The 11,114-nt window shown below is 50.7% G+C and overlaps 1 protein-coding gene across 1 annotated transcript; it reads left to right on the forward strand.

The window, feature by feature from the left end:
* Window positions 1-5,220: 5,220 nt before the first annotated feature.
* On the forward strand, window positions 5,221-8,120 carry Rabac1 (Rab acceptor 1). Its single transcript, XM_032894199.1, has 5 exons — window positions 5,221-5,382; window positions 5,623-5,835; window positions 6,081-6,178; window positions 7,667-7,768; window positions 7,853-8,120. Exons 1-5 carry the CDS (start codon window positions 5,327-5,329, stop codon window positions 7,939-7,941), a joined length of 558 nt encoding a protein of 185 aa, XP_032750090.1. The 5' UTR covers window positions 5,221-5,326; the 3' UTR covers window positions 7,942-8,120.
* The last annotated feature ends 2,994 nt before the right edge of the window (window positions 8,121-11,114 follow it).

Here is an 11,114-nt window from a genome sequence, read left to right on the forward strand (position 1 = left end):
CGTGTGCGTGTTGTACTTGCCAGCCAGAGCTGTGGGCAGATGGGGTGCCCCCTGCCAGCGCCCACTGTTGGGTGACTCACACGAGCCCTGTTTAGCTCATTGCAGTGCCACGAAATCTTTCGAGGTGCAGAGTCATGGGTTTTGGATTCTAAGGAGCTAGATTTCTCGACCCAGTTGGATTGTGGACAGGGAGAGCGGAGACAGGGACGGGGATGGTGAAAAGGTTCTGCCTCCTGTGGAAAGGGCCCTGAGAGAGACCATGGCCTGAAAGTGGTGACGAGAACCTTCCTAAGCACAGTCCTAACACTCATCAGTGTGAGGGACAGGGACGGAAGCAACTTGATGGCCACAGAGCTGCGCAGATGATGACAAATCTGGCTGTGCACTGAGACCGTATCCCAGCTCTGAGTCACCGCGCTCACCTCTGTCACTGAGGTCAACCCTCACGCCTTCACACCACCAAGTCACGAAAAGAACAAGAAACTTCGGGGGGACACACAAACAGTTCAGTGCTCTTGCCCAGGTTCAATTCCCAGCATCCTCATGGTGGCTTACAACGACTTGGACTCCAGTTCGAGGGGCTCTGATGCCCTCTTCTGGCTGCTGCAGTCACTGCAGACACAGTGCACAGAAGCACACGCAAACAAAACACACACAAAGTCAATCAGGCCAGGCATGGTGACCCACCCTTTAATTCTGACAGGCAGGTGAATCTCTCTGAGTTTCAGCCAGCCTGGTATTCATACAGGTTTTAGGCCAGCGATAAGGTCTCATAGTGAGACCGTGTCTCAAATAAATTGTTTTTAATTTAAAATTTAAAGAAAAAAACTAAACTGTGTGTTCTAGTGTGCATATACAGTACCAAAACTGGAGAGGTGGAACAGGTGACTGCTGGTACTCTGAACCACACCTCTACCTCTTTATGATGGATTCTAGGCAGGGGCTCTACCACTGAGCCACGCCCCCAGCCCCTCCCTGGGGGATTCTAGGCAGGGGCTCTACCACTGAGCCACGCCCCCAGCCCCTCATTGGGGAATTCTAGGCAGGGGCTCTACCACTGAGCCATGCCCCCAGCCCCTCATTGGGGAATTCTAGGCAGGGGCTCTACCACTGAGCCACGCCCCCAGCCCCTCACTGGAGGATCTGCTCTTGAAGTTCATACAAATGAACTCTTAAAGAATGTGCTTTCGTGCTTAGGGCTCTGTGGCATACAGATGAGAATCTCCACAAAGCCATGTGCATTGTCTCTGCTCTCTCCATGCTGGGACTCTAACCTCATTTTTGTTATTGTTGTTTTATTTGTTTTTTTGTTGTTGTTGTTGTTGTTTTTCTTTTTTTCTTTTTTTCGGAGCTGGGGACCGAACCCAGGGCCTTGCGCTTGGTAGGCAAGCGCTCTACCACTGAGTTAAATCTCCAACCCCGTTTTATTTTGTTTTTAATTGGGTCCTCTGTGATCCATGTTTGAATTATGTCCACATTGGGGCTGCTGGCAATAGGAAGAAATAGCCAGTCATCTTTTTATGACTTATTCTTTTGTTTATTTGTTTGATGTTTGTTTGAGGTAGGATGCTCATATATAACTCTTACTGGCCTCAAGCTCATGGCAATCCTCCTGTCTCAGCTTCCTAAGTGTCAGATACCATACCTGCTTTTGGGTTGTTTTGGAGGGGGTCGGGAGTGTTGTTTTGGGGTGTTGTTTTGTTTTGTTTGTTTGGATTTTTTAAACAGGGTGTCTTCGCATAACACTGGATATCCTTAAATTTACAGAGATCTGCCTTCCTCTGCCTCCTGAGCTGGGCTTAAAGGAGTGTGCCACCACCATCTGGCCCCTTTGTTCTGTTTGTTTTTAGAGATAGGGTTTCTCTGTGTAGCCCTGGCTGTCTTGGAACTCACTATGTAGATCAGGCTGGTCTTGTGCGCAGAGATCTGCCAGCCTCTGCCTTCCGAGTGCTGGAATTAAAGGTGTGCACCACCATCCCCTTGGCATGGTTTTTAGGGTTTTCATTTTTTTTACTTAATTTTTTAAAATAGGGTCTTGCAATGTAGACCAGGCTGGCCTCGCATTTACAGTGATCCTCATTCCTCTGACTCCCGTGTCAGGTTTACAGGCGTACACCACCACTCGTACTTCTTGGGCTGTTTAATTTTAATAGACCCAGAACCTATTTCCAAAGCATACACTGGGCATTTTGTACCCAACGGTGGAAGAAAAGCCCCATCTATTCCACTTCCCCGCCACTAGGTGGCAGCAGCGATCCTTCTAATTTTAGCCACCCTGATTGGACAGTTAAACTTCTTCCCTGGAGGTGAGCCACTCAGCACGCCCGTTTGAAAGAGGGCATCAGGCCTATCAGCCTCCCAGCGCATGGATCTAGGTAGTGGCAAGGATGCTCTGGGCCCCTATGAGTGGATGTGTCACATGCCAACACACCAGAGCCAAGCTGACCATCTTAGGGTTTCCACTGCTGTGAAGAGGCACCAAGACCGGGGCAACTCTTATAAAGAACAGCATTTAATTGGGGTTGGTTTACAGGTTCAGAGATTCAGTCCATTACCATCATGGCAGGGAGCCTGGCAGCATCCAGGCAAACACGATGCTGGAGAAGGAGTGGAGAGTTCTGCATCTTGATCTGACTGCATTCAGGAGGGATTACCTCCCTGCCAGCCAAGAGGAGGATCTCATTGCCCACCTCACACTTCCAAGAAGGCCACGCCCACTTCAAGGCCACACCTCCTAATAGTGCTACTCCCTGGGCCAAGCATATTCATACCATCACCCTGATGCTGTGCATGGTACATATATATGCCTTTAAGCCCAGTTTTCCAGAGGTGGAGGCTGAAGGATCTGAGTTTGAGGCCAGCTTGGGACTACATAGTAAGACCCTACCAAAAGGCCAATGTGGTGGCCTTTTTCAGGTTACAGTATCATCCAGCCGCCAAGCCTGGCAACCAAGTCTGAGCCCAAAACACATAGAAGAGAACCATCTCCAGAAAGCTGTCCTCTGACCTCCACACACCCTATTCTCTCTCTGTCTCCCTGTCTCTCTCTGTCTCTCTCTCTCTCCCTCCCTCCAATGATAAATAATATAAAGGTTTTAAAATAATCGGGTGCCTGAGGTGTGGCCGTGGTGGCAGACTACTTACTAACCAAAGCTCTGGGTTTGACCTGAGCCCTGCATACATAAGGTGACTCAGACATCTGTGATCCTTTAGTTGTTTGTTTGTTTGTTTGTTTGAAGCCAGGGTTCCACTGTGTAGCCCTAGTTGTCCTGAAACTCACTTTGTAGACCAAGCTGGCTTTGAACTCACAGAGATCCACCTTCTCCCCCCACTCCCCCAAGTATTGGAATCAAAGACATGTGCCATCAATGCCTGGCCACCTCTGTGGTCGTACAGAATTCTTGAACTGGAAACAAAAAGATCAGAAGTCCAAGGTCATACACCCCTTGACTGCACAGCTGTGGTAAAGAAAGAAAAAAATATTAAAGGTGGCCATTTTCTAGTGGTACACATCTGTAATCCCAGCACTTGGGAAGCAGACCAGGGAGGATCAGGAGTTCAAGGTTATGCTTGGAGCCCTTTGTACTGTGACCTCTGGTGATCTCAGGAAAAAAAATGATTCTGGGAGGGGTGTCCTGGGACACCCACAAATTCTGCTTCAATCAACTAGTGCCAGGGAGGAACATGGCTTTGACAGAGGGGCTCAGCACAGGACAGAAGTGGGGCAGGCCCCTTGAAGTCATGCAATGGGCATTTTAATCCAGGTTTTGAGTTCCTGTTAATATTTTTCCTGGCTTTCGCAGTGCCACAGAGAGCTCAAAGCCAAGCCCCATCTCCCACAGCCTTCACAGGTATCATCCTCTCTTACCTATCCACTGATTCAAAACCCATCTACCACGAGCCTCCTCTCTCGGGAACCTGATTACCACCACCCACCACCCCATCACATCTCTACCTGAGGGTCCTGGCTTCCACTGTCCCAAAGGACTCCTTTCCTAATTGCCCCAGACACCAAACGTAAAATCCCCTGTATTCAAGGCTCCTGCATTCTCCCGATTAGCTTGCCACTTTCTGCAACATCCCTCTGCCTTCTCCAGAAACCCTGCCTCCCACATGGCTGCTCTCCATCTTTGCTGTGTTTGAGGAGCAGAGACTTGAGAGTTATGAAATAGAAAGACTTTTGCTTAGTCCTCATAAAGAAACTGAAATGATTTCCACAACTGTCAAACCCAGCTGACCTTTGCCACCAAATGGTTCCCCAGGCTGGCCTTGTGGTGTCCCTCATTAGTCTTTAGGCTAACTGTATACTACATGGTTGTCCACTGACCTTCTGAAGCAATGCTGGACCTCAAGTGGGAAACCCAAACTCAATTTCCTGCTGAGTGGCCCAGACTGGAACCCCAACTGCTCATGATTGCCCTGTAACACCAGTTCCAGGAGATCTAAAACTTGTTCTGGTGGCACACCCACATAAACATATAAAAGTGAATCTTTTCTTTTAAAATAAAAACACTTATTTTTATATTTATTTATTTTGTATATGAGTACACTGTAGCTGTCTTCAGACACACCAGAAGAGGACATCTGATCTCATTATAGATGGTTGTGAGCCACCATGTGGTTGCTGGAATTTGAACTCAGGACCTCTGGAAGAGCAGTCAGTGCTCTTAACCACTGAGCCATCTCTCCAGCCCCCGAAACACTTATTTTTAAATAACGTGTATCTGAGTGTGGACATGTACACATGAGTATGTCTGATCCGCTAGAGCTGGGGTTACAGGCAGTTGTGAACCACTGGGTGCTGGGAACCAAGCTATGATCCTTTGAAAGAGAAACAAGTAAGCCATCTCTCCAGCCCCACTTCCAAAGTAAGTACTTTTCTTTTAAGGAAAGAAAAGGTAAATGAACTCTTTCCCAGGCTTGCCCAATCAGAATCAACTTTCTGGAGCCAGAACGACAGCTCTGCATGGTCCACGGAAGCATGCAGATCGCCTGTTTTCGCCTGTTTTTGCTATTCCAACTCCTATCAAATCCTCTGTCCTGACAGCCCACCTGCTGTATTCTACTCTGCGCCTCTTGAAACTACAATTCCCACAATGCCTAGTGGCTCCCGAGCTCTTAGCATACATCTCCCAAGATGTCTTGCGAGGCAAACCTGCCTCTTGACGCCACGAGGACTACAACACCCACAATGCTCCGAGGCACAACTACCGCCCCCTAGAGCTCCCAGCGGCCCCACTTCCATTGAGTCCGGCTTGGGTGGGGCCGCCTAGGTGCTGCTGGGCTCGGGGATATTTACAGCGGTTCTATTCACTGCAGCGCAGACATGGCGGCCCAGAAGGACCAGCAGAAGGATGCCGAAGTGGAAGGGCTGAGCGCCACGTGAGCAAGCAGGGTGTTACCCCCAGATCCGAGACGCAGAAGTCCTTGCCCCCGCAAGCATAGAGCTCTCCCCTTCAGAGACATCTCAGCCCCTCACCCCCTGGGAGGGACTCAGTTGTGTTACCTTCCTCCTAGGACCCTTCCCCCATAGGGTTCAAGGTCAACCTTGGGACCATGTATGCTAGAATCTGGGGTCCGGTACCCTATTCCTGCCTTCATCTTCTCTGCCCCGTCCTTTAGGACCCTGCTACCCAAGCTGATTCCCTCTGGCGCAGGCCGAGAGTGGCTGGAGCGGCGCCGTGCTACCATCCGGCCCTGGGGCTCCTTCGTGGACCAGCAACGTTTCTCGCGACCCCGCAACGTAGGCGAGCTTTGCCAGCGCCTGGTTCGCAACGTGGAGTATTATCAAAGCAACTACGTGTTTGTGTTTCTGGGCCTCATCCTGTACTGCGTGTGAGTGCCTCCGCGGCCCCGCCCTTGATAGTCCGGCCCCGCCCCCGGCTGCCAGGCCCCGCCCAGACCAGTTAGCCCCTTTGTCACCACAAGACCTGGTCAGTCTGTACTCCTGCATCCACTTGACCAGGGTGCAGTGAGACCTTCGCTGACCTAGAAGGACGTAACTTCTGTTTGTCCAAAGCTACAGGGACCTGGCTGATGCAGCCTCGGATACCTAACTCCTGTCTCCCACACTCTTCCAGGGTGACATCCCCCATGCTGCTGGTGGCTCTGGCTGTCTTCTTTGGCGCCTGTTACATTCTCTATCTGCGCACGTTGCAGTCTAAGCTTGTGCTCTTTGGTGAGAAATCCCCTGCCCAAATGGCTTCCCAAGCCTTTCTGATCGTGGTCTCACGGAATGCAAACCTCCGAATATTTGGGACTCAAGTCGGCCCCCACCGAGATGCACACTAGAGTCATTTAACCTGGTCCTTAAGGGCTTAGACCTACCAGGTGCTCCCCTCCAGTCTCAGCTTCTCAAACCCAGAGAGACCTCAAAGCCCCTGGCACCTCTGTCTCAAGTAAATGACTTAATCCAGTTCCTCCCAAACCCCGACGTAAAGCATCAGCTGCAGGTACCCATACTGGACACCAGATGGCGACCTTATGCAGGTTTAGATCCGTGTTCCTTCCCAAACCTTCGCTCTGACGATTCTCAGAGGGGAAAGGCCCCACTGGGAAGAAAGGTGTCAGGGAAGACCCTCTGAGGGGAAATCCAAGGGCTTCCAAGGAGACTTAAAACAAGTCTTTCATGGCCCAGCAAGTTTAAGTACCAGACAAAGATGATCTGTGGCAAAGGAATACTGGAACTTGGCTTCTGCAGATAGTGGCCACTAGGGTGCACACGTTTCTCAGGCATAGGAGAGCCTGGCCGGGGGGAGGGGGGGGGCAGCATATATATTCTATATATATTGAGAGTGGGGAATGCGTCTCGTTCCAATTATGTCGTCTCCCAGGAACTCACTAAGCTGGCCTCCGATTCACAGATTCCCCCCACCTCTGTATCCAGAGTACTAGGGTTGAAGAAGAGGGCCAGCATGTCCTAGCCTTAAAAAATGTGTAATGCAGGAGCCCCTCTGGAAGACAAGTGCTTTTAACTGCTGGGTCACCTTCTCCAACCCTCACAAACCATCAGAAGCTCATCAGAGAACACATCCCCAAAACCAGAAGCTGGCCTGTGCCTGGAATCCCAGCACTTGGGAAGCTGAAGCAGGAGAATTGCTCCAAGTTCAAAATAAGCCTGGGCTTCAGAATCTTTAAAAAAAATAATAATAATAATCAGACTAAGTGTCTAGAGAGATGGCCCAGTGGTTAGAATTGAATACTGTTCTTGCAAAGGATGTGGGTTTGGTTCCTAGCTCCCAAGTCAGGTGGGTGCACCATAGCCACCTCCTCGGGCACCTGAACTCTTGTGCACATATGCCCACGCAGGGCATATACACATAGTTCAAAATAATAAATCTTTAAAAAGTAAAAAAAAAAAAAAAAAAATGGACAAAAATGCTCAGGTCAGATTCGGCTCGGAGCCAGCTGGTAACCAGACTGGAACATCAGGCCCTAGACTGAGGTGGCCTGGGGCTCCTGGGGAAGGTGGAGCAGGGGCGGAGCTGAGGAAGGTCGTTATGGGGACATGGCACTTTGGGGAGGTGGGGTAGGGCCAGGGGTGGGAGGCCCTGATGTGAGGAGTCTGTATTATTACATGGAAGGTTCCAGAGTCCCACTAGATGGGTGCAAAGTGGCTCTGGTTACCTCTGGGAATGGCTGGCTGTCTTACACCATCTGTCCCCAGGTCGTGAGGTGAGCCCAGCACATCAGTACGCCCTGGCTGGTGGTGTCTCTTTCCCTTTCTTCTGGCTGGCCGGTGCTGGCTCCGCTGTCTTCTGGGTCCTGGGTGAGTACAGGGTCTGTGTAGGGAGAGGCTGGGAGCCAGGTGAGCGAGCCCGTCCTGAATCACCCATCCTCCTACTTCCTACAGGAGCCACCCTGGTACTTATAGGCTCTCACGCTGCCTTCCACCAGATGGAGCCTGCAGATGGTGAGGAACTGCAGATGGAACCTGTGTAAAGTGTCCTCCAGGACCTGCCGGCCTCTCCTGCCGGCTGGCTGTCCCCTCTCTGTCTGTTCTTGCCCTACCTGACCTCAACACTTAGCTCAACTCGGAGCCTAACTCTGAGCCTTCCACCCTAGACCTCAAACCCAGGGAGAGGCCTTTGTCTTTGGAAATAAAACTGTTACAATTGCTATTCCTGGTATTTTCTCGTGTAAGGAGAGGTTTCACTAAGAAGTGAGGTCTGGGGTTGGAGAGATGGCTCTGCCGATAAGAGCACTGGCTGCTCTTCCAGAGACCTGGGTTCAGTTCCCAACACCCACAGGGCAGCTCACAACTGCCTGTAACTCCAGCTGCAGGCAATCCAGAGTTTCCAGCCTTCTTAGGCACTTGTAACACACACACACACACACACACACACACACACACACAGAGTTAGCTGGGTGGCGAAAGCACACAGGCACCTATAATCAAAGCACTCTGGAGGCAGAGGCAGGGGGATCTATGAGTTTGAGGCCAGCCTGGTCTACAGAGCCACTTCAAGGTCGGGCATAGCTATACAGTGAGACCCTGTTAGAGGGAGGGAGGGGGGAAGGATGGTGGAGAATGCCTGTGACCAGAGAAGTCCTCCCAGTGTGAATGAAGCTAAGCAGTTAGGGAGCGCTGCAGGTCCTTAAAGGAGAAGCTCCGGACAGAAAGGCAGCAGTGCCGCTGACCAGTGACTGACCTGGATGAGCTTGAGGGAGGCCGGAGGTTGCAGGAAGCTTTGTCTGGAAAAACGTGAGAAAGTTAGCAATTGTTTTTGGTTTTGAGACAGGTTTCATGTAGCCCAGGTTACCCAAACTCATTATGTAGCCAAGGCTGGCCTTGAATTCCTGATCTACCTGCCCCCACCTCCCAGGTGCTAGGGTTAGAGATTGCACGGTGCCCAGCGTGTATCGCTAAGCACGCGTGCCACTGGTTAAGTCGGCTTGTTAGAGCTGGCAGATTGGCTGTACAGAGACCCAGGTGTCAGGGAAGCACAGACTGATAAACCGAGCCAAGAGAGGCCCAGAGGGGTTGACTCTTGATTGGAGTGGCCTTGAACTTCTCTGAGGTGGTGGTGACATTTCTGGAAGCCCGGAGGGACACAGCGAGGCGTCAGGAGAGCAGGAAGTGGGGTCTCCCAAGCCTTGCCATGCACAGTCTCCTCCCATCCCGTGTCTCTACAACATTGCCCTCTCAGGTCTGTGTCATGGGCTCGCAGGGCGCCCAGCACTGCTGTGGAATCCTGCCTTCATCGTGCAAGCCACCGGCACAGCATGACAACCGTTTGCCTGAAGCAAAGCTGGTATAAGGTACTATGTACCAAATGGAAACCCAAGGACTAGAGGGATGGCTCAGCGGCTAAGAGCACTTCCGGAGGGCCTGAGCCTGGTTCCAAGCACCCACTCTGGATGGCTCACAACTGCCCATGACTCCGGCTCCAGGGGATCTGATAGTCTTGACTGGCCTCCGCAGGTATCCACATGTACACACACACACTCATGCACACACACACCCAAGCACACACACCCAAGCTCACACACACACCCAAGCACGCACACACACACCTAAGCACACACTCACACCCAAGCACACACACACACCCATACACACACACACTGACACCCAAGCACACACACCCAAGCTCACACACTCACACCCATGTACACACACTCACATCCGTGCACACACACAGAAACATGGATTCTGAATGGAAAACAGTAAACTTCAGAGACCCCACATGAAGGAGGTACGCCACACTCACTACTTATGAGTAATACATACACATATGGCAGGTGGCATGTCACATGCCTCTAATCTCAGCACTTGAGGCAGGGGCCAGCCCGGTCTATACGGAGAGCTCTAGGACAGCTAGGGCTATATATTTGTACATATCTATACATATGTACATCCACATATCCAATTATGAAAGAGGTGGGGGGTTGGGATTTAGCTCAGTGGTAGAGCGCTTGCCTAGGCATAAGGCCCTGGGTTCAGTCCCCAGCTCCGAAAAAAAAAAAAAAAAAAAAAAAAGAAAGAGGTGGGAAGCCCAGGCTGACCTTTCTGTGTAGCTGAGGGTGACCTTGAACTTCTGATCCACCTGCCTCTTGCTCCTGAGTTCTAGGGTGGATGATGGACTTGTGCTGCCCACCATGCCTGGTTTCTGTCATGCTGGGGAATTGAACCGAGGGCTTTATGCATGCTTGGTGAGCACTCTACCACCTGGGGTAGAGTCAGAGTCCCTCGTTTTAATATTGATCAGTGTGTGTGTGTGTGTGTGTGTGTGTGTGTGTGTGTGTGTGTGTGTGAGAGAGAGAGAGAGAGAGAGACAGACAGACAGACAGACAGAGACAGAGACTGAGAGACAGAGAGACAGAGACAGAGAGACAGAGAGAGACAGAGAGAGGGAGTCTTATTGTCTAGCCCAGGCTGGCTTGGACTTCACAGTGTAGCCCAGGCTGACCTCAGCTTTGTGGCAGTCCTATGCCTTAGCCTTGCAAGTGTTAAGACTACAGACAGGAGCTACCATCCCAGGTCTTTGGAAGAAATGCTATTTTGGATATATTCAGTAAAATTGTTCGTTTGACTTCATATGTGTGTAGTGTATGTGCATGTGTGTGAGTGCACAGGCACGTGTATGTGCGTTTCTGTGGAGGCCGGAAGTCAGAGTCAGGTGTTTTGCTCTCCACTTTGTTTCTTTTTTTTTTTTTTTATGTTTTTTTTTTTTCAAATTTTTTTTTTTTTTTTTTTTTTCGGAACTGGGAAATGAACCCAGGGCCTTGGGCTTGCTAGGCAAGTGCTCTTCCACTGAGCTAAGTCCCCAACCCCTTTTTTTATGTTCATGACTACACTGTCACTGTCTCAGACACACCAGAAGAGGGCTTCAGATCCCATTACAGATGGTTGTGAGCCACCATGTGGTTGCTGGGAATTGAGCTCAGGACCTCTGGGAGAGCAGTCAGTGCTCTTAACCACTGAGCCATCTCTCCAGCCCCTCCACTTTGTTTCTTGTTTGTTTTTCAAGACAGGGTCTCTCTCTGTGTAGCCTTGGCTGTCCTGGAACTCACTTTATACACAAGGCTAGTCTCAAACTCATGGAGATCTGCCTGCCTCTGCCTCCCCAGTGCTAGCACCACCATGCCTGGCCAATCCCTACTTTGTTTTT

Source organism: Rattus rattus, chromosome 2 (assembly GCF_011064425.1).
Source record: "Rattus rattus isolate New Zealand chromosome 2, Rrattus_CSIRO_v1, whole genome shotgun sequence".
NCBI lineage: Eukaryota > Metazoa > Chordata > Mammalia > Rodentia > Muridae > Rattus > Rattus rattus.

Coding starts and splice junctions, on each gene's coding strand:
- Rabac1 (XM_032894199.1), top strand. CDS start 5,327: ATGGCGGCCCAGAAGGACCAGCAGAAGGATGCCGAAGTGGAAGGGCTG. Junction 5,836..6,080: donor GGCCTCATCCTGTACTGCGT/GTGAGTGCCTCC, acceptor ACACTCTTCCAG/GGTGACATCCCCCATGCTGC. Junction 6,179..7,666: donor GTCTAAGCTTGTGCTCTTTG/GTGAGAAATCCC, acceptor ATCTGTCCCCAG/GTCGTGAGGTGAGCCCAGCA.